The sequence below is a fragment of the Microplitis mediator genome, chromosome 8, assembly GCF_029852145.1.
Source record: "Microplitis mediator isolate UGA2020A chromosome 8, iyMicMedi2.1, whole genome shotgun sequence".
NCBI lineage: Eukaryota > Metazoa > Arthropoda > Insecta > Hymenoptera > Braconidae > Microplitis > Microplitis mediator.
In genome coordinates, this window is record NC_079976.1 from 1,717,072 (window position 1) to 1,740,082 (window position 23,011).

A 23,011-nucleotide genomic window follows, 5' to 3' on the forward strand; every position below is an offset into this window, starting at 1 on the left:
AATAGTATTTTTATTTGTCAGTTCGAAAAATTATAAAGTAAAAGATGAGTGTAAGTGTAGCAGACATCAGACAAATTTAAAATTACAAATAAATATGATACTGAAGATGATATGATACTGAAGTTAGCAGACGTCTAATAATTTTTTGATTTTTTTTTAGACGATAAAACATTAAAAAAAAGTATTTGAAAAAATTGCACCTGTAGTTTTTTTAATTTTCTACATGTGCCTATTTTTAGTTTATTTTTTTACAATTGATTTGTTGAAATACGAAAATTCAAAAATTTTTAATCGTCTGCTAACTTCAGGATCATCTTCATGATCCTGAAGTTAGCTGACGTCTAATAATTTTTGGATTTTTTTGAAGCGAGAAATTATAAAAAAAAAAATATTAAAAAAAATTGCACTTATAGTCTTTTAAATTTTCTACATGTGCATATTTTTTTTTTATTTTTGACTTTAAATTTAATTGTTCAAAAAAAATCCAAAAATTTTTAATTGTCTGCTAACTTCAGGATCATATACTGAAGTTAGCCGACGACCAATAATTTTTTGATTTTTTTTTAAACAATAAATTATTAAAAAAAAAATATTTGAAAAAAATGCACCTATAGTTTATTAAATTTCCTATATGTGCATTTTTTTATTTTTATTTTTTTTTAAAATTAAGTCGTTTAAACAAAAATTCAAAAATTTTTAACTGTCTGCTAACTTCAGGATCATAAATAAATAGAGTAGATAATTAATACAATTAAATTTAAAAAAACGCGCATTTTTTAAATTTTAAAATTAATAAGTGCATTTTTTAAAAATTATTTACTCTATTTATAATTTTAAATTCGTCTGATGTGTCCACATTTTTGCTGCCCAAGAATATAAATAAACCTCAACGCTCCTATAGGAGGAAGTGACAACTGCTTGACAATTCGCTGCTAAAGTGGCAACTCTGCTCACCAGCAACAAACCAATGAGCCAATGAGCAGTCAGTTGGACTCGGGCAGCTCTACATCTTGCGCCATTTATCTCCAACAATAACAATAACAACGAAAGACCAAACCAGTTAAACTAAATTGTTTGTTTAATTGGAATGCGATTTATTTACCCGAGCGACTCCAACAAAGAAATCTGCGGTTTTGAAATTTGCTCATCATCACGTTGGCTTCGGAACAAACTCAAGTGTTACTTTGCAGTGTCAAGTATGTAAGTGACAACAAACAATTTTATTTTTTTTAAAATTACATTTATTATTCTTTCATTACATTACTCATTACTCAACAATATCCTTTGTCATTAATCATCACCATCTATTGTCATTATTTATCACAATCACTCCAGGTTACAATTAAATTAAATTATCAAAATCCATTAACATCAAGATTTAAATTTAAATAATTTTATTAACTGATATTATTTTTATTATCAGTTGGGCTGATATGTCAAATCCTGCTGACCGATCAAATTATCTCCAAGACAGTAGTAGTGATACCGAAACTGATTGCAAAGAAACTGATGGACGTGGAAGATTTCGTGTTTGTAAAAATAATTTAAGGTAATAAATTATTATCTAATTTTTTATTTAAATCCTCTGTACACTCATTTATCTCCAGGAAGTAGTCCGTTTTTTAATGACACTGAAGTTAGAAGACAATTAACAATTTTCGGATTTTTTTTTTTCAACAAATCAATGACCAAAAATATGCATGTGTAGAAAATTAAAAAAGGTATAGGTGCAATTTTTTGAAATTTTTTTTTTTATCATTTAGCGTTTTTAAAAAAATCAAAAAATTATTAGACGTCTGCTAACTTCAGTACCATCGTTTTTTATTTAGTCTGATAGTTCTTATTAAAAAAAAAAAAAAATGACGCAGATTTCAGTGGAAAAATTGACTCAAGTTCCGGGTAAATTTATTTTTGACACTTTTTTTATCATCAACATCAGTGACGTCGATTGCTATTTTATGCCTCATGTTTTTTAAATTTTAACCGGAACTTGGCTTAAATTTTAAATTAATAAATTAACTGTAATTATAATTTTGGAGTGAGTAATTAAATTTAATTGTTTTTCTAGTTACCAAGTGATTAGATATTTGAATAGTTTAGTTATGTGTAGTATATTTATATATATTTATGTGTAGATTGGTGATTATGATTAATAAATATTATTAATATGTTAAAAATAGTTAGTGCACTATTAGAAGCAGGAGGGAATTAAAATAAAGTGTAAGGTAATAAATTATTTGCACGTAGTCTTTCTGGTCCAAAACCCCCCAAGTCTTGTTTGGCACAGCAGCATCATCAACTCAGTGATAGTCGTACTGGTAGATGGCATTCATGTGAATCTAGTGGGCTTAGAAAAAATTTAAACCAAAGGTAAAACAAAATACGGAAGATTTTTTTTTAATAAATAAATAAATGACGGGTGATTTTTGAACGTCACTTATTACGAGGTATCAAAAGGAATTGGTTTTAATAATTATTTGTTGTTGGGTTGTTATAAGTAATAATTGTTGTTATATATTTATTTATTTGTATGATATTTTATTTGTTTAGAATGCGTCCAGCGATAGGAATTGGAAAGAACCAACCGCAGAACCGCGAGAGTCTCGTGAGCGGAGGACTGGCGGGAAATATGAGCAGCAACCAGCAGCCGAGTGATGATCGCATAACATTGATTGTCGATAACACCAGATTTATTTTGGACCCTTCGCTGTTTACTGCTCACCCCAACACGATGCTGGGTCGGATGTTCAGCTCCGGGATCGACTTTGCTCAGCCGAATGACCGCGGCGAGTACGAAGTCGCGGAGGGAATTTCCGCTATGGTATTTCGGGCGATATTGGAGTACTACAAGGGCGGGATTATCCGCTGCCCGCCTACAGTCACTGTCCAAGAGCTGAGAGAAGCTTGCGACTACCTCCTGGTACCTTTTGATGCCAATACTGTTAAGTGTCAGAATTTAAGTAAGAATTTTCTTCTTTTAAATTATAGTATATTACATACCTAGGCCAGTAAAATAAAAAAAGTCTCAGATTACTTGTAATTGTTGGCCGAGGCTGACAAACATGTGGTCTGAGGCTTTCTTTTTTTACTAGCCAAGGTGCGTATACTATTTTTCTGCTCGACGAAGCCGGAAAGTTGCAACTTTTCGGCCGGAGAGCAGAAAAATTAATTGATTGGTAGTACGGTAGATAATTAATTGATTGATAAATTTTTTTAAAAGGAGGATTGTTACATGAGTTGTCAAATGAAGGTGCTCGTTGTCAATTTGAAGTATTTCTTGAAGACTTAATACTGCCGCTGATGGTCAATAGTGCAAGACGTGGTGATCGTGAATGTCATATTGTTGTATTACTTGAAGATGATCTGGTTGACTGGGATGAAGAATACCCACCGCAAATGGGTGAAGAATATTCACAGAGTATGTTTATTATTTTTTTTAATTATTAATTAATTAATTAATTAATTAATGATTACTGGTAATTAAAAATTGTGATTAGTAAATTAATTAGATTATTGATAAATATTAGTTATTAATTACTATAGATTTTAAAATTACATATTTACTATGAATCAATACGTATTACTGGATATTAATTAACGATAGTTATTAATTACTTGTGATTTAAAATTATTTACTAACAATATTTGCTCTTAGATTTAGTGCAATTACTCTAGATTAGTAATTGTTATTGATTTAAAAATATTAATTAGATTTTATGAGTAAAATTTTTTAATAATTAAAAAATATTAATTAAAGATAATTATTAATTACTTTAAATTAAAAAAAAAGTAAATATTTATAAATTTATAATTCCAGCGGTAAATAGCACAGCGATGTACCGTTTCTTCAAGTACATAGAAAACCGTGACGTAGCGAAGCAAGTAATGAAAGAACGAGGTCTAAAAAAAATCCGTCTCGGTATCGAGGGTTACCCGACGTACAAAGAAAAAATAAAGAAGCGAGCTGGTGGACGTGCTGAGGTTATTTATAATTACGTCCAGCGGCCTTTTATTCACATGTCTTGGGAAAAAGAGGAGGCCAAAAGCCGTCACGTGGACTTTCAGTGTGTAAAGTCCAAGTCGGTGACAAATCTAGCGGAAGCGACCGCTGACCCAGTGCTCGATGCCGGTGGCAACACACAACCCGCTGAAGACATACCCCAGCAGGAAGTTATTGCCGTCGGTTCTGATCCAGATGCCGAGGGCGCAATGGCTCTCCTGCCCGACATCGACCCTCGGCGACTTCTTCCCGACGATCTCTTGTGACTCGGTGTCACCACACGATGCCATCCGTGTAACCACAACCACAAAGACGATACTACACTTCGTTAAACTATTTATATTTATAATTAAATTATAAATTACTGTACATAACTTTTTTATTATCGTATCATTGTCGTATTACATACATATACAATTATTATATTACTTATACACTACACTAGTTTTCATATATTACATATCCAGTTTTAAAACTATAGAGTTTACGTAATTGTGATTTTTATTATTACATATATTATAATAATAATATTAAATAAGCTTTTTTCATTTTATACAATTATTTAAATAAATGTTGGATATAAATTTATTTTACGTATTATTATTTGTCTATTTAAATACTTAGGGAATTGTCTCTGGTAGACTGACTCTATCGGGAGCTGCTTCATTCGTTACTGCTGCGATTCTCCATCAACAAGATGATCAGCAAAATCAGCAGACCAAGTTTCGTTGCCTAAGTAGAGGATAAGTCTTCTGCATCTGCGGTGCTGGAAACTCAACATGCGATGAACAAGTTGGTATTCTAGCTTATGCAGATGCAAAGACTTTCATCCCTTCAAGGACACCAACATTGAGTCCGACAAGACTGACAAAGTAGCCTGGGTAAAGTTTGCCAATCTGATCCTGATATATTTGCTGTTTGTGCAGGTGCTGAGACCTTGATGTCACGTTTCAGTAAAAACGGCAACGGTAATTCTCAAAAATTTTCGGAATATCTCCTGGCAGATAAGGCAGCACTGGTGTCATCAATACCGTGCGTGTCAAAGGTGGTAATAAATAATTAAATTTTCTCTGCTTCATCAACAAGGTCAGCAGGTGCACCAGTCAAAATTTCACTCCGTTCCTAATTAATAATTATCTAGTGCTGCCGAGGTCAAAATCTCTAAATATTAAATTTTGTCAAAGACAAACATAAAACTATGATTAGTATGCAACATTCGTTTCCTGTTTATTGAGACTTTGAAACCGGAATTAAAACTTGAGGTGAAATTTCCGTAACCAGCAAACACGAGGCTGAGAACGAATGCACAAATTAAATTGTCAACTCGGTTAATTAGAGCAACATATGACATTCTGAGGCTTGCAGGGATGAAATTAAACCAGAAACTAATTTTGCGGCCAGCGACTAGACCTCTTTTACCAGAGGAAATAAATTGAGGATTTAAAACCCGGAAGATCTTGTTGGCTTTCACCGGCATTTAGACTCTGACTTCCATCGCAGATTATACCAAAAATTTTTGATTTTCGTCCTTTAATTCAAATAACCGTGACCTGAATTTTGATTACTACAGTAATTTTTTTTTATGACGAGTACTACAACTCGGTAGTAATTTATAAATTTAGTAGTAGGAATTAAGCTAGCTATATATATGTATATTTATAATCCAGAAATTGTAAAGACATGAGTGGTGATCAAGAGTGGCTAGTAGTGGGTGTAATATAGAGGGTGAATGTGAATGTGGTTTGGTAAATCACCTTTTGATATTAACGTAGCACATGCGTACCCACCACCTCCACCTCCACCTCCACCTTTACCTCTATCTCTGTCTCCATCTCTTCCTCTTCCTCTTCCTCTACATCTACATCTAGCTTTTGACAATTTAAAACAATATATGTATGTCTTGGATATGAAAACGCAGGCGCCAGGACGATCAATAAATAGTCAAAGTTGAGGGCAAGAGGCCAGTAGCATACGGATTTGCGTTGGGTAAAGAACATCATCTGAATAGAGTGCCGAGGGTGTTGATACAACAGTGTCTTGTATTATATTTCATTTTTTTTTTTAAACTATTGTACAGTTTTTAGTGCGAGGCTCGTGAGCGGCTCGACCATGCAACCGCCACCGAGGAAAGTAAGTCCAGTTAATTTATCAGCTCTCCTTCTTCCTTCATCCCCTAATTATCATCAATGACAGCTGGATAAGAGGGAAATTTGCTGTCAGGAAATCGGTTCACGGATTAGTTCATTTTCTAGTTACGCTAAATAAATCCGGGGTAGTTTGATCCCAGTTAAGATTAACTGCCTCCGGTTAAATTCGTTCTTTCGTACGGACTGGGACTAGGTGGGAACGTCTTGGGTTATTCTGTGTCCTAGTTATCAGTTCAGTAGATATTGGTATTGATAATAATTTTATTAAATGTATGATGGGATCTATGAATAACCAGAACGGAGCAGACCGGAACATTTGTGAAATTCCGCAATCGCTATGTGACCACTCAGCCACTGATATTCACTCGCTCCTGGGAAAATCGATGCACATTCACCGCCCGTTCTTAAGGATCGAATCTATGTCATTTAATTTTCATACCCCTTTTTTATTTATTGCCAGCTACTTATTTTTATATTTGTAGTTACCTCCGATACGTCGATTTATTACACAGTAATCAGGATTCTTATTTTAGATTTTTTATTTTATTGTTTTTTTTTTACTTTTTTTTAGGGCAATTATGCGAAATTTTTGAAAAATGTACACAGTGAACAAGCTGCTAAACTAGCGGCCAAAAATCAACATGAGTGTGATCTTTTGGAAGATATAAGGTAACAATATATATAAATATATAGTTGGATATATTGTTAATTAAAAATTTATGTATTTTTATTTTGTAGAAATTTCACATTGAAAAAGTCGGCTATTGAAAAATCTTATTCTGAAGTAAGTATTTTTTTATATATTTTTTTAGCGGTCAATGAGACAAATTTTGAAAAAATATTTCTTTTTTTTTTTTGGTAAAAAATAACAAAATTGAGGACTTAATATTTTACCTGAGTAAACATTAATTATGACCGGGAAATAGACATAATTTCGATTACGTGACATATAGACATATATTTATATATAGTGTAGTTATCTAGGGTAAAGTATTAATTTTAATAAAATGATTTCGAGTCCTAGTTGTTTATTTTATTGATAATTTGATGAGTCAGTAATTTTAGGTCGATTTAATTATTATTTTAATGGAAAACCAACGGAAATTTCTTTATTTTTTTTTTTTTATATTATAATGGAGTATAAGCGACAATAAAATTTATGAAAATTTGAATTAAGGAATAAATTCTGGTTGAATTTTTTTTCCGAGGATAAAAATATAAAATTTTCAATTTAGATGAAAAAAATATTTAATATTTCGAGCACAGAAATTTTATTCATTGAAAAAAATAAACTGATAAAAGAATTTGTATAAAATTTAAAAATATGTCAGTTTTTTTTTCCACGAGATCGCTGACTTTTAAACATTGAAATTTAAAATTTATTTTTAATATCCAAGTTCTTTGAAGTAAATAATTGCCGACTGAAAAGTATGTTGTATATTTTACATATATTTTTATCGCAATAACAAATAAATTTTTTTTCCCAGGCATTACTTAAAATATCATCGGCTTATTTAAACAAGAAAATACCAAATATACCAGATTTAAAAATAGATAACGCGGATGAAAAATGGTAAAAAATATATGATCACATAAATTTTTTTATCCAGCATTAAAAAAAATTTTTATCCAGGAATATGTGGAATGTTTGGCGAACTGTATTAGAAGAAAATGAAAAATTAGCACGTGCGCGATTAGCCGCAGTCGAAGTATTCCAGCAACAAATAGCCGATGACGCTAAAGTTTTGCGTATGCATAAAATGCAGATATCAAAAAAGGTATTTTATCTCTCAGCAAAAAAAAATCTTAAGAATATTAAAACATAAATTTCTCATCAATAAAAAAATTGATATTTATTAATAACCGATAAAATTGATTAAAATTTTTTCATTAGGCAATAGACCAACTACTGATAGTACAAAAAGAACTTCAGATATGTGTGCAGGATGTCGATAAAAATAAAAAGTTTTATCACGATGAAGAACACAGCGCTCATGATGTTCGTGATAAAGCCAAAGATATCGAGGAGAAGTTGAAGAAAAAAAAAGGATCATTTTTCCAGTCAATAACTTCATTGCAAAAAAACAGCGCCAAGGTATTTAAATATTAATAGAGTAATAACTCGCAACATTCTTTATAATAAATACCGAGAAAAATGTTTGCAATGTAACGTTAAAAATATTTAAGCTCGCGTGATTTCCGTCTGTTGAACTTTTAAACTCGCGCAATAGGAGTTTTGAATTAAATAATATGCCAATGACCTCATGGTTTATTTATTTGTGTCATATATTTATAACACTATAATGTCAAGCTATCACGTTATCTGTCTATCAGTTTATGTATATATACAGTTATATATTTATGTTTTGATGATCAATGTCAACAGTAACAGTGGCGGTAACATATCACGTAATTCAAATTACAGGTAACATCAAAACGCGATGCTCTGGAAGAAAAATCAACGGGTGCACGTAACGATTACTTGTTGAGTCTGGCTGCTGCCAACGCCCATCAGAATCGCTACTTTGCCGTCGATTTACAAAATACAATGCAGTATCTCGAACAAAATGTTTATGATAAAGTACAAGAGTATTTGACGCTTATGGGTCGCACTGAGTTGTTGACTTGTATGGCCACGCAAAACAGCTTTGGAAAAATTCGCGATCAAGCACAACAGGTAATAAAAAAAAAATTAATTTATATACGGCTTAGAATTTTTAAAAATATATGAAGCTTTGAATAGTTTTTTAAAAATTTCCGTTGATTAGAACCGGAGATAAAATTTTTTTGACAGCGCGATTTTTTAAATGAGAAGTCGGCGGTTCGATTCCAGTTTTGGGTCAGGAGTTTTTTTTAGAAAGAAAATTTTATTAACTTTCCTTTCATTAAAAATTAAAGTTTTAATTAACAAAATTTATTATGAGTTAATTTTGTACAGAATTGTGACGAAAGTAAAAAAAAACTGAGTAATTAAATTATTACCTGAGAAATTGCGGCAATAAAACTTTGGAGTGTTTAATTAATTAGTTGAATTATTAATTTGAATATTTATAAATTTGACAGCTTACAAGGGAGTACAATATCCAATGCTGCAATTTATATTACCCAGTATTAAAGCAACATATACAGTACGAATTTGAACCTTGCGACAGTGATCCGATTGACAGGTAAGTTAAAAGCTTTCATTTTCGACCTTGAAATTTAAATATTCATCTTTATTTATTTAATATTTTTTTGCTAAAGGGTAACCGCTGATCACTCAGCTGCAACGACGTTGGGCAAAGAAGCCAAGCGATGGTCATCAAAAATAGCCCGGGAAATAAGCAATATACGAGAAAACACAAGAAAATTACAAGCGATGCTTCAGCTCAAGGAGTCCGGACAAAAGGTTCTTATTTTAAAACCAACTTAATAATTCAATTATTCAATAATTAATCGTCAATTTTTAATCAGAGTGACCCAAATGATCCAACTGGTCCAGATTTAGACACCAAAATTGATGAATTGAAACACAATATACGGCGCGCTGAGGTAATTACATTTAATTTAAATATCATTATTATCATTATTGATATTTATTGATTATATTAATTAAATTTAGACTGCTAAAATGAAAGCTGAAGCTCGGATTGAATGTCTACGTGCTGGTGGAGGTATCAAATTAATTAATTTTTCAAAATAAAAAATACAAAAAATTTTTTTTATCTGCTTTGGACTCTAAATTACCTAAAATTAAAATAACAGCCAAACTATCAAAGATACGAAAAAAATGTATCAGACAAAATTTGTAGAGAATAAAATTTCCTGTAAAATTGCCCTTATGAATTTTTTTCGTATCTTTGATAGTTTACCCAGAAACGCGGTCCCAAGATCCCGGAGTCGGTAATATTGACGTTAACATGATTTTTTTTATCTGCTTTGGACTCCAAATTACCTAAAATTAAAATAACAGCCGAACTATCAAAGATACGAAAAAAATGTATCAGACAAAATTTGTAGAGAATAAAATTTCCTGTAAAATTGTTCCTATTAATTTTTTTTGTATCTTTGATAGTTTACCCAGAAACGCGGTCCCAAGATCCGGGAGTCGGTAATATTGATGTTAACATGATTTTTTTTTTTTTTTTCGTAGTTAATGTCGATGAATTTATGCAAGAAGCGGAAACACTGAGTGTTCAGGACATGCCTCGTTCAGCAAGCTCTTTGTCAGTACGCACTGACGCATCAGGAGTTGCGGTAATTTATTTAAAAACAAATTTCATTATTTTTACTGATAAAAAATCAATATTATATCAAAGATATATAGATATATGACATGTATGTATGATTTGTAATTTGATTAGTTAATTAATCGATTGAATTAAAATTATTTATAGGAACACCCGTCCTCAGATTCATTTTACGACAGCGACAATGACGCTGGTAGCGATTTGACGACCGTCGAAAGGCCTGGCAGCGCACGTCATTCAAGTCAACATGAGGACGAGTCTTACAGTGAACGAGAGAGGCACGATAGTGCTGAAGTTGATGGTTAGATTTTTTTTTTAAATTATAAATAAATTTTTCTATTTATTTATTTATTCATTAATTTTTTTTAGCTCTACTGGAAGAAGAAAAGCAACGGATGGAAGATACAGTGGCTGGTTGGGACGATCCAACATCTATTGATTGGGCAACTACTGATGAAAAAGGCGAAGTAGTAGATACTGATGCTGGTGGTGAAGCAACAGATCCAAATGCCGGTCTACAAATATTTAAATGCACCGCTCTTTATTCTTACACTGTAATTTATTTATTTATTTATTTATTCAGTGATAAAATATTTGATGATTACTTGGTTGGATATTAAATGTAAATATTTATGATACAGGCACAAAATCCGGATGAATTGTCAATTGTAGAGAGTGAGCAATTGGAAGTAGTGGGTGAGGGCGACGGTGACGGATGGCTGAGAGCCAGAAATTACCGCGGAGAAGAAGGATACGTACCGCAGAATTACTTGGACGTTGAAAGAGAAACAACTTCTGCAGTTGGACTGACATCCCAGCCGGGATTAGTTACGCAGATATCATTTTCATCAGTAGATTACACTATTGACGACCATGACGCAGTTGATCCTGACGCTCATCTTTACTCGCAACAGGCGCAGGCTCAAGATGAACAACCGCAAGAACCGGATACTCAGTATCAATTTCCACCAGCAACTGCTGCTACAGTTGCTGATGATCCTGCGGCGAGCTACTGCATTGCTCTGTATGACTACGACGCGACTTGTGACGAAGAACTTACTTTCTTGGAAGGCGATGTGCTGAAAATAATAAAAACTGAGCCGCATGACGTCGACGACGGCTGGTGGGAAGGAGAATTACAAGGACGCAGGGGACTGTTTCCGTCATTGGTCGTCGAGCCTTGCGCTCCTGATGGTGCACCGCTTACTCCTCAGGAAAGCATGACACCACCGAGTTCAGCACCGCCGGTTTTTACCCCTCCCGAGGTTCCAGAGTATGCGCTCACTGAAGAACTTGCTCTGGCTTTCGGTGAGATTTTATTTTTACTATTTGTTATGTTGCATTTTACCTCAGAGAAAAATAACCGTAAGAAAAATTACCGGGTGACATTCAAACCGTAAAAATTCTGCGCTTTTTTGACGGCAATCTTACAATCAGGCGGAACCCCCACCCCTGAAATTTTTTAAATAAATTTTAACTTGAACGTGAGTAAAATTAAAATGCGGCCATTACAGCTCAGGGTCATCGGTCATTTTTAAAAAGTAGGGGGTAATTATATCGATCGATTCTTTTTCTTACGGTTATTTTGCCGTCACCCCTCGGGTGACTCCCCGCGGCGGTAATATTTATTTATTTAAAATTTATAGAAGAAAAACCAGTAATAATAAATGGGGAGCCTGAAAACTTTTCAATGATAATGTCTAAGGATCAAAAGAGTCATTACGGAAGTCAGTTTGACGAAAATGATAGCACAACACCGGGAATAATAGGTAATTTATAAATATATGACAAATTATATAAAACAATCTAAATTATTGAATTGGCTTTGTATCAATGTGCAGTCGTTCAAGTATCGGATGAAGGGGACAAGGTAAAATTTTTGCCTTGGCTTTATTTTGTTCATCAGTTTGATTAATTATTAATTATTAATTATTAACTTTAATGTCACTTAGACACTTAGTAACTGGGCTAAGTGCCGATAAAATAACCCGTACTTTGATAATTGACAGGGAGAGTCAGAGCAGGATGACAAGCCAGCAAAAGTTTGCGCAGACCGGCCTAAAGCAAAAGTAAACAGGAAAGCTGAGCAGGATGACGCGGGTTTAGGAGTTGCGCAGATCGTCATCACTGCCGCGACTCCGATGGAAGAAGTCGACCGGCCGTTCCCCGGCGAAGAGGACGAAGACGCAGCCAATGAACCGAGTAATGACACTCAGGAGGACAACGTTCCCCCAAAAGCTGATGTCCAGGAACCGGAAGTTACCAAAGAAGACATTAAAAGTGATATAGAACACCAAGAAACGCCGCCTAATGAAGAGGTTGAAGAAAAATCAACCGTGGATGATTTACCAGCAGACTCAGCACCTTTTCCGGTGAGCAGCAGCTCTGGAAGTGAAGCTGACTCGACATCTGGGCCTAGCACTGCTGATAATTCAGCGTCACTGCCTTCTCGCGGTACTGTTATTGAAATGCAAGTAGAAAATAACGAAACAAGCGATGAACAACCGGATATTATTCCCGAGAAAATGTTGGTCGGCGGACGGGCCAGCATACCTGACGAGTTGCAGCCAGACCAGCTCGAAAAACTGCAGAATCTTAAGGAATCCAACGCCTAGGATTGACTTAACCTCGGGTATGAGGATAATGATGCCTTAATTGACAAACTGGCTCTTCCGCATAATCATCAAAGTAAATTTAATCGTTTGATGAAATTTTGGAATAATAATTATCCGGTGGGTTACGGGAATAAAGACTCGAACGAATTTTATTTCAGTTGTAACAGTACCGATAACACTAATAATAATAATAATAATAATAATGATGCTGATGCTGAAGCTAATGATGATGATGACGATGGTGTTTAAGTAAAAGATAAAGATATGACTAAAAAAATTTAAATACTAAACGCTATGTCCCGTGTGTGTTTCTTAATGAAAATTCCCCGACAAGAAAATGTTCATTAATTATTATTATCAATTATAATAAAATATTTTTATGTTGATATTATGTACACAAATTTTTTCTAGGCAATACTCTAGGTAACTATCGTAATACGTTGTGATTTTTGCAACGTTATCGCTATATATATAAATAAATAAATGAATAAATATTATTAATAAATTATAAAGAAACAAAGAACAATAATGTGAAAAAATAAGTAAAAGAAATGATTAATTGTACAGTCGTAAAATAAAGAGATTAAAATATTGTCGATACCTGGTTTTTTTATTAATTTTAATTGGGCCGCGGCCTATTTTTTGACGGCGGTCAGGATTTTTTTTTGTTCATTTTACTGCAGTTAAATTTTCAAGTATCGGAAATATCGCGGGAGTTTAGTTGATAAAAATTTATGTGAAGTTATAAATATTTGAATTTTTTTTTGTATTTTACATTCGTGTTATTAGTAATTTATTATCGAATGATAATTAATATTTATGTATGAAATATTAATTGTTTTTCTATTAATAAATTTTATAATTTTATGGTTTGGTAGTAAAAATTTTTTGTAACTTAAATTAAAATTTTATTGCCGGTAAAATTGTAATAAATTATTTTATTTTTACTACTTAGTGCATTTTAATGTTTAATGAAAAATAAAATTTTTTAAAGCTAATTAGCGCGTTATCTAAAAAAATTAATTATCTGATTAATATAAGAGAAAAAAAAAATTTAATTCCAAATGCATAATTTTTTTTTTTATTACTTAAAATATATATCAACATTTATAAGTTTGCTCAATAAAAATTCATATAAAAGATATAAAAAAACATTTCATATAAATTTAAGTATCCCGACTTTGAAATTAACTTTCCACTAATCAAATTAATTTAATTAATAAAAATTAACTATCGAAGTCTTGAATAACTCAAGTGTCCATTCGATGGCCACTTAAGGCATCATACGAAGAGCGCCGTCCAGACGAATAGTTTCCCCATTCAACAGCGGGTTCTCAATAATGGCCTGGGCCAATTGCGCGAACTCTTCCGGGTTACCAAGACGCTGCGGAAACGGAATACTTTTAGCCAAGAAATTTCTCACTTTCTCAGGGAGAGACTTCAGAAGCGGAGTGTCGAATAAACCGGGAGCTATCGTGCAGACGCGGATTCCATGAGTGGAGAGATCGCGAGCCAGAGGAAGAGTCATACCCACGATGGCGCCTTTGCTCGCGGAGTACGCGGCCTGGCCGACTTGTCCGTCAAAAGCGGCGACACTGGCAGTATTTACGATGACACCACGTTGTCCATCGGCGTTTGGCGTGTTGTCCCCCATCAGTCCTACTGAAAGTCTTATCACGTTAAACGTACCGGTGGTGTTGACATGAAGAACTCGGGCAAAAGTCTCCAACTCATGTGGGACTTTTTTATTAAAGTTGTAAACTCTGAATGCTGATGCTATTCCTGCGCAATTTACCAGGGCATCCAATTTCCCAAATGATTGTTTTGTCAATTCAAGAGCTTTTTCAATGTCCGCTGTTGATGTCACCTTTTTTGACATTAATTTATTTTATAAGAGATTTGAATTAATATCTAAAAATTAATGAGTGTGAATGTAGCAGACATAAGACAATTTATAAATTTTAAATAAATAAATAATAAATTCAAACAATGAAATAGAAAAAAATGCGCTTAAGGATCTAGCATTTATTTAAATATGAATTTTTTACTTTTTACTCTACTTACGTTTTATTTATTTATTTATTCAAAAATTTTAAAAATTGACACTTGTCAGTTACATTCATACTCATAAAAATTAAGCGCATTTGTATCTTTGCCATAAATAGGATGCGAATTTAAATTTTTTTAGATCCTTAGAAATCTGTATGGATAAAAACTTGATGATTTAAATCCTCATCGAGAAGTTTAAAAATGTAAAAAATAAACATTTTGAATTTTTCTAGGCTCCCGCCATATCTACGCGATCCTAAAGTTAACAGACATTTAAGATTTTTTTTATTTTTTTAACTTCCCGCTAAGAAAATTGTAAATTTTTTTTTTTCAGTAAATCAATGAAAAAAAAAAACTAAAAATATGCACATGTAGAAAATTTTAAAAACTACGTGCAATTTTTTTAAATATTTTTTTTTTTTCTAATTTATCGCTTTGGATAAAATCAAAAAATTATCAGACGTCGGCTAACTTCAGTATCATATTTATTAGTATAAATTCAATGGTAGATTTGACCTGGATAGATTTTTAATCCGAGTGACTTGTTTTCGTCAGAGATGTAAATGCGCTAGCTAAAAATTTAAAATAAATAAAACTTACATCCATTGGAGTAAAAATAACATCTGGACCCAATGATTTCGCAAATTCTTCACCTTGTTCTTGTGATGACTTTAAATCCGCGGCAATGACTCTGGCGCCCTGTTTTGCAAATCTTTCGACAGTTCCTCGTCCTAATCCTGAGGCTCCTCCAGTTACCAGAGCAACTAATCCCTATAAATATTATATACTTTTATTATTATAATTATTATTTATATGTGAATACTCTGGTGAAAATTTTTCGGACTTTTCTCTGAAAAACTCTGGAAAAGTCTTTAGAACTTTGGAACTGAGTTTTTCAGAGAAAATTCCGAAAAATTTCCACCAGGGTATTCAAGTGATATGAACTCTTTATGCTTATCAACTTATTATTTAACATTTTTTATTCACAAAACGACCTTTGATCATGCTGAAAGTACATGGTCATATGATCAACTGGTTATGGATGTAAAAAAAATTATTTATGGGTTTTTTAAATATTTTTCAGGTGAATTAATTTTTAAAATATTTTTTACGAGTTACCTTCATCATCTTGGTGGTTTTTGAACTGATTTCTGTACAAATGGAAGAGGTTTAATTATAAACCGGTAAGTCCGACGAACGATGAATTTATTTGAACTGCAGTGAACTGAAACAATGTGATAACTGCTGGCTCTTTAATTTATTCTGATTATTATTTTAATAATGGAGTGAAGAATGTAAATAAAAAAATGTTTTAGTTGGGAGATTGACACGACATCTTTTGTCACATTTTTTGTTGGTAACAAAGAAAGTTTCGGGTAAATTTCGTGCCTATGAAAATTTAAATTTTTCGCGGGAAAATTTAATGCATACTTGAAATTTAAAAATGATAATTTTGAAAATTGAAATGGGAAAAAAAATATCTTTTAGTTAATTACTTCTGGTTACGTCTTATATTCATTTCAAATTTATTCAGAGTATAATTGATTTTTTTATTTCGTTTATTTTAATAATTTATTAGAATTTAGATGCAGAAAAATGTATTCAGTATTCATTGACTTGGATGTATAATTAATTAAAAGACAAAAAATTAAATAAAAAGCAGTGGACAAAAAATGATGCAATTTTTACAATATTATACAGCTGTTTTATTTATGAGTTATTAAAAATTTTCATTTGCGCAGTTACAAAGTTGCAAAAATAATAATAATAATTTATCATCAGATATTTTATATGAATCGATAAAAAACAATCGGAATAGGTCATTGAAAGTTCATTTTACACATTTGATGACTAGCTGACTATGACTGTAAAAACTTGTAAATTACTAGTGTGCAACAAAGTATATAAGTATGAAATTAATTAAAAGTAAGTTTAGTCGGTACGATTTCATACTAGATGATATTATTATTTATCTAATGTAAAATTCATAAAAATTATTAGAAACATGTCGGGATTAGTTTCAAGCCAGTTTCGTTTACTGTCAAATTACAATTTACTTTCATCGGGTAATTCATTTTTAATTACACAGAAAACAGGATTTCTTAAGTCCTAGAAAATTTTTGTGTTCATTTAAAAATGAAAAACTTTTCTTGCGCCGCGAATCCTGTTTTTCTGTCTATCAATACACGGAAAAAAGAGCAGTTGAAAAATTACAGTTTTGTATAGTAGTAAAGCGCTCTGAGTCTGAAACTGTAAAAATTATATTTTTGATCAGTACATTATACAGAAATAACAAATATTACAGCCCCTGGTGGTTTTGAATCACCCTGGAAACAGCCTGGAAACACCCTGGGAGTGGAAACACGGTGGAATCACGTTGGATCCAGGGTGGTTACACGGTGGGTTTTTTTTTCATTTTATCACCGTGATTCCACCATGATTCCACGGTGTATTCACCGAGATTCTACGGTGTACCCACGGTGATAAAATAAAAAAAAACCCACCGTGGATCCACCGTGATTCCAGGGTGTTTCCAGGGTAATTTCAAACTCGATATTGTCGATTTAAACTGTAAAATTTGCTGCTTAAAATTGTATTAATTTTATTACTATAACAAATTTCTAAAATTACAGTTTCAGTTTCAATGTTTAAAGATTTTTGCCCGGAAGGCCTATTTTTACTGTAAAAACTGTAATTTTTCAACTGCCCTTTTTTCCGTGTAAAATTTACTATGCTTACTCTGAATGAGCGAAAACGTATTGTAATTTTTTTTTCAGGGACTTTGATAGCTGCTATTGTCATTTTGATACTGACATATTGGGGGAATAATATTAAAAATTTTTTAGTTTCTTATTCTAAATTAATAAAAGCGGCTCAAGCATTTCCGGGCCCTCCAGCGCTCCCATTAATCGGAAATGGATTGTTGTTCACAGGACACGGAGATGGTATTTATTGAAAAAATATGTTTTCATATTTTTATTTATATTCTTCAAATGTTTCAGAGTTTTTGAACACATTCTTCCGGCTCCAAAAACAAAATCATGATACCTATAGACTATGGCTTGGACCTGAATTGATTATTGTCATAACAAATCCAAAAGATTATGAGGTTTGATTTGATTAACTATTAAAAGTAATAATATTAATAATTTTTAAATAAATATATACATATATAGATTGCGTTGGGTAGTTCAAAAGTAATTGAAAAAGCATTTTTTTATGATTTGATGGAACCTGCAATTATAGACGGTATCATCAATGGAAAAGGTATGTTATGATTGTCGTAATTTATGAATTTTATTATTATTGCTATTAATATTATTAAATAAAATATCAAGGTCCAAAAATGCGTGCAAGACGTAAAATGATAATTCCCATTGTAAATGGCAAACAGTTATCAGAGTATATCCTTAGCTTTAATTTTCACTCTCGTCGTTCCGTGGAACTTCTCACAAAAAAATCAGGCATCGGTGAATTCGACGTGTTCCATGACATGGAACTTTGTGTTTTGGACGTAATTTATGGTGAGCTTATCTTAATATATACATGGAGAAAAATGTTGGCTCGAAACCTACCAATTTTTATTATGCTGTCGACCAAACTTGAAACAGGAAGGGAAGCATCCAAAATATTACTATGCTCATACGAAAAATTCCCTCGCAGATTCGAATCACAGTGGAAGTGTAAACACCGTGGATCCACCGTGGTTACACGGTGGCTTTGTGCTATTTCACCACCGTGGTTCCACGCTGTATCCACCGCGTAATCACAGTAAAAACACCGTGTATACACAGTGGTAAAGCCACCGTGGAATCATGGTGGATACACCGCGTAATCACAAGGGTAAAATAGAACAAACCCACCGTGTTTCCACCGTGATTCAAATCTGCGAGGGTTATTATGCTGTCCCTGGCGGTTTTGAATCACCCTGGAAACACCCTGGATCTACGGTGGTTACACGGTGTACCCACCCTGATTCCACGGTGGTTACACGGTGTACCCACCGTGATTCCACGTACACCGCGTAATCAACGTGGATACACCATGGAATCTCGGTGAATACACCGTGGAATCATGGTGGGTACACCGTGTAACCATCGTGGAAACACCGTATAACCACCGTGGAATCAGGGTAATAAAATGGCACAAACTCACCGTGATTCCACCGTGTTTCCACTCCCAGGGTGTTCCCAGGCTGTTTCCAGGGTGATTCAAAACCGCCAGGGGTATCATAATACTTACTACGCGCGAGACACTTATCGATAAGATTTAATAACAATTACTTCTGTACATTATAATAATTGTGATGCGTCATAATAATTTTTCATAAGGGTATTATAATTTTTTGGATGCTTCGCGTCCTGTTCCCTATCCAAAAATTCCCAGAGAATCCACTCAACTGCGACAAAAACCGCATAGAATCCTATAGACTGTATTGGTTTCTATGCGGTTTTTGTCGCATTTGATTGGATTCTATGGGAATTTTTGGATAGGGTTTCAAGTTTGGTCGACAGCATAATAAAAATTGGTAGGTTTTGAGCCAACATTTTTCTCCGTGTATAACGATTACGTTTTTTGGGTTTGCCGAACAAAAGTTAATTATTTTTTTAGAGACATTGTTCGGGATGGAAGGAACTGCTCAAACTAATGGTGATGCATTCCTCGCTAGACTTATTGAGGAGTATGTTGATTAAACAAATTACAATTTATTATTTTTAACCAAGGAACTTTACATGAACGATTCGAGTTACCCAGGTTCATTGTATTTTAATAAATATGATAATATTTTTTATATTTATTCTAGCGGACTAAATTGTTTTTGGGAAAGAGTACTCAAAGTCTGGTTGTACCCTGAATTTATTTTTCATCTTACCAAAACAGGTAAAATATGGATCAATAGCATTGAGACAGGTAGTCGAATTGTAAATAAGGTAATTAATATTCACAGTTTTTCGATTTAATGCAACAGATGTCCGTAAAAGAATGATTTTCTCTCTTACTACTTGGCCGCGAAGAAGTGCACAGTAATTTTCTAATTGTAGAAAAATGGTGGGAGGAAAGATCATTCTTTTACCGATTCAGCTGTAAATTTTGGAAGCTTTATTGACATTTTATTTCACGATGCTATTGAACCGAATGAAATAAGTGTTTGCAAACAGGGTTACCCTTGATATTAAATTGTCCTAAGCTATTTACACTGATTTTGAATACCCTGAGTGCGAAGCAGATCTCGACTCTTGGTAATAATAATCATTTTTCAATCATTTATGCTTTTTGTAGATAATAACAGACAAAATAAAAATATATGAAGCAATAGAAAGAGGTGAAAAAAATGTTGAAGGATGTAAGCCATCAATACTGGATTCAGTTGTCGAGAATGCTGTTAAAACAAAGTCGATGACTGTTGATGAAATTCGTTATGATTTAGTTTCTCTCTTTCTTGGTGTATGTATTTTTAATTATTAACTATATAATTATCTCGATTAATTAATTCATTCCATTTTAATAAGTAATTGTCTTTTATTTTTCAGTCTCAAGACACGATTCATGGTTTAATATCATTTGCACTAGTAATGATAGCGATGCATCCCGATGTACAGGTAAAAATAATTGTAACACGGAGAAATCATTTTCGGAATATTCCTTATCGACTTATTGTAGGAATGAATTTGCGGGAATTGTTCTCATGATTTATTGGAACCGTTCCGTTAATTTTTTCTCCGTGCAATGAAATCTTCATTGATAAATTAATGTCATTAATTTAATAATTAAGGATAAAGTACGTGAAGAAATATTGGATGTTGTCGGAGAAAATAGTGATGTTTGTGACGAACACGTTAGTAAATTGACATACATTGACATGGTTATCAAAGAAACCATAAGACTATTTTCGGTGGGACCTATAAATGCTAGAAGAGTCACTGAAGATATGGAAATCGGTAATTTTCTTTTTGTTTACTTCGTTTTTTTCCTTTATTAGCAACGTATTAAATTATTTCAGAAAATTATACGGTCCCGAAAGGCAGCACTCTGCTTATCTTTATCATTGGAACTCATAGATCTGAAAAGTACTGGACGCAGCCTGAAAAGTTCATTCCAGAAAGATTTCTGCCGGAAAACTCAAAAGACCGGCATCCTTATGCTTTCGTACCTTTCAGTGGAGGTCTTCGTGGATGCCCTGGTATAGTTATATGTTTATATATTTTCTATATCATTGAATACGTATAAAAATAAATATATAAATTCTTTACAGGTTACAAATTCGGTGTTGTTGCTCTAAAAGTAATGATCGTTCACTTCATTCGTAATTACCAATTTAGTACGACAATGAAACTTGAAAAAATGAAATTGAAAGCACATATAGCTACTCGGTCAGTAGACGGCTACAAATTGTCCATTAAAAAAATTACTCCTTAATATAATAAAGTATATTTCAAAAATTTTTTAATATATACATTAATTTGATTCAGAACTTGAAAATTCTGTGATTATGTATCCCATGATAAAAGACGATAGTTCAAAAATTATTTTCTATGAATATTTAGTCACGACACTCTTGTTAATATTTTTGTCACATCAAATAAATAATTACTTTTTAAAAAATCTTATTTATTAATAATTTCAAAAACTATCTCTGACATGCCCTGGCTTATGCTTACTGTACTGCATCATTACCATGATGTTCTACGACCTCACTTTGGGGTGGAAGTTTAGCGGCATAGGGGAAGCCATAGAGAAAATCCATGCTAGTACAGTTTTCCGGTACGGGCGAAGCTGTATAGTCATCTGTGAAATTCCCATTTCACTGATCACTAGATCTTCATCCCGCGCTTAGACTCTCAGAGATCTTCATTTGGGCCCAACGCGTAGCTCAATTTTGACAATTTTGTTTATTATGATGTCCTCTAGTGGAAGAAACCAAAAAAAATCCTACGGTGAACATTGGGGAACATGGGGGAACATAGGCGAACATTGGGGAACATGGGTGAACGTTGGTGAACGTTGGTGAACATGGGTGAACATGGTGAACATTGGTGAACATAGGGGAACATTGGTGAACATTGGTGAACATGGGTGAACATGGGTGAATATTGGTGAACATGGGGAACATGGGGGAACATAGGCGAACATTGGGGAACATGGGTGAACGTTGGTGAACGTTGGTGAACATGGGTGAACATGGTGAACATTGGTGAACATAGGGGAACATTGGTGAACATTGGTGAACATGGGTGAACATGGGTGAATATTGGTGAACATGGGGAACATGGGGGAACATAGGCGAACATTGGGGAACATGGGTGAACGTTGGTGAACATGGGTGAACATGGTGAACATTGGTGAACATTGGTGAACATTGGTGAACATTGGTGAACATAGGGGAACATTGGTGAACATAGGTGAACATGGGTGAATATTGGTGAACATTGGTGAACATGGGTGAACGTTGGTGAACATGGGTGAACATGGTGAACATTGGTGAACATGGGTGAACATTGGTGAACATGCATTGTCTATAACATTCTGTGTAAAGTGTCTGTAACTTTGCTCCTGTTGGGAATATTCTGTGACAGTATAAACATTTTTTAACTTCCTGCTAAGAAATTCGATGATTTTCGAAATTTCGGGAAGTTATTGTTTTCACCCTGATTTTCGAAAATCGAAATGTATCCAAACAATGTTTTCGAGCTCTTTGAGCTCGACGTTTTGGGGCTGGCCCGCAGGGTCAACTGACAGATTTTTTTGTACTGGTTCATACATCTTCACAAAATTACAATCGCAACCTTTCAAAACAGATCATACAACTTATATTTTTTTCAAATTTTTATTCTAATTATTTCATAGTATTATTTATTTTTTATTTCGCGTCTGGTACTGATTTATTAGAATGTGTTGCGTAGTTCTTGACTTAGATGCATAATTAATTAAAAAAAAAATTAAATTAAATAATAAGTAGATGTCAGAAAATGA

General features: G+C 33.1%; 4 protein-coding genes across 8 annotated transcripts; 3 read left to right on the forward strand and 1 right to left on the reverse strand.

Annotated features, from left to right (window-relative positions):
- Nucleotides 1–968: 968 nt before the first annotated feature.
- On the forward strand, nt 969–4,565 carry LOC130672825 (BTB/POZ domain-containing protein 10). Of its 4 annotated transcripts, none has more exons than XM_057477579.1 (6): nt 969–1,200; nt 1,424–1,549; nt 2,248–2,370; nt 2,551–2,960; nt 3,221–3,418; nt 3,818–4,564. In XM_057477579.1, exons 1-6 carry the CDS (start codon nt 1,088–1,090, stop codon nt 4,264–4,266), a joined length of 1,419 nt encoding a protein of 472 aa, XP_057333562.1. In that variant the 5' UTR covers nt 969–1,087; the 3' UTR covers nt 4,267–4,564. The 4 variants fall into 4 exon arrangements, with proteins under 4 accessions (XP_057333562.1, XP_057333563.1, XP_057333564.1 ...); XM_057477581.1 differs by having other exon boundaries at nt 1,045–1,196; nt 3,818–4,565; XM_057477580.1 differs by lacking the exon at nt 2,248–2,370 and having other exon boundaries at nt 970–1,200; nt 3,818–4,563.
- A 1,392-nt stretch (nt 4,566–5,957) lies between these two features.
- LOC130672901 (protein nervous wreck) lies at nt 5,958–13,710 on the forward strand. Of its 2 annotated transcripts, XM_057477675.1 has the most exons (18): nt 5,959–6,130; nt 6,719–6,816; nt 6,886–6,931; nt 7,635–7,720; nt 7,781–7,925; nt 8,042–8,242; nt 8,573–8,824; nt 9,211–9,314; nt 9,391–9,535; nt 9,601–9,678; nt 9,749–9,800; nt 10,280–10,383; nt 10,524–10,677; nt 10,746–10,930; nt 11,018–11,684; nt 12,023–12,145; nt 12,218–12,246; nt 12,386–13,710. In XM_057477675.1, the coding sequence occupies exons 1-18, from the start codon at nt 6,110–6,112 to the stop codon at nt 12,989–12,991; spliced, it is 3,096 nt and encodes a 1,031-aa protein (XP_057333658.1). In that variant the 5' UTR covers nt 5,959–6,109; the 3' UTR covers nt 12,992–13,710. The 2 variants fall into 2 exon arrangements, with proteins under 2 accessions (XP_057333659.1, XP_057333658.1); XM_057477676.1 differs by lacking the exon at nt 12,218–12,246 and having other exon boundaries at nt 5,958–6,130; nt 12,386–12,556.
- A 334-nt stretch (nt 13,711–14,044) lies between these two features.
- Nucleotides 14,045–16,319, reverse strand: LOC130672902 (3-hydroxyacyl-CoA dehydrogenase type-2). Its single transcript, XM_057477677.1, has 3 exons — nt 16,160–16,319; nt 15,641–15,811; nt 14,045–14,858 (listed from the first exon to the last, which is right to left on the reverse strand). The coding sequence occupies exons 1-3, from the start codon at nt 16,166–16,168 to the stop codon at nt 14,265–14,267; spliced, it is 774 nt and encodes a 257-aa protein (XP_057333660.1). The 5' UTR covers nt 16,169–16,319; the 3' UTR covers nt 14,045–14,264.
- A 642-nt stretch (nt 16,320–16,961) lies between these two features.
- Nucleotides 16,962–21,643, forward strand: LOC130673198 (cytochrome P450 4V2-like). Its single transcript, XM_057478146.1, has 12 exons — nt 16,962–17,106; nt 17,818–17,985; nt 18,043–18,149; nt 18,217–18,307; nt 18,379–18,564; nt 19,652–19,721; nt 19,845–19,971; nt 20,321–20,485; nt 20,572–20,640; nt 20,814–20,979; nt 21,042–21,221; nt 21,294–21,643. The coding sequence occupies exons 1-12, from the start codon at nt 17,046–17,048 to the stop codon at nt 21,455–21,457; spliced, it is 1,554 nt and encodes a 517-aa protein (XP_057334129.1). The 5' UTR covers nt 16,962–17,045; the 3' UTR covers nt 21,458–21,643.
- The last annotated feature ends 1,368 nt before the right edge of the window (nt 21,644–23,011 follow it).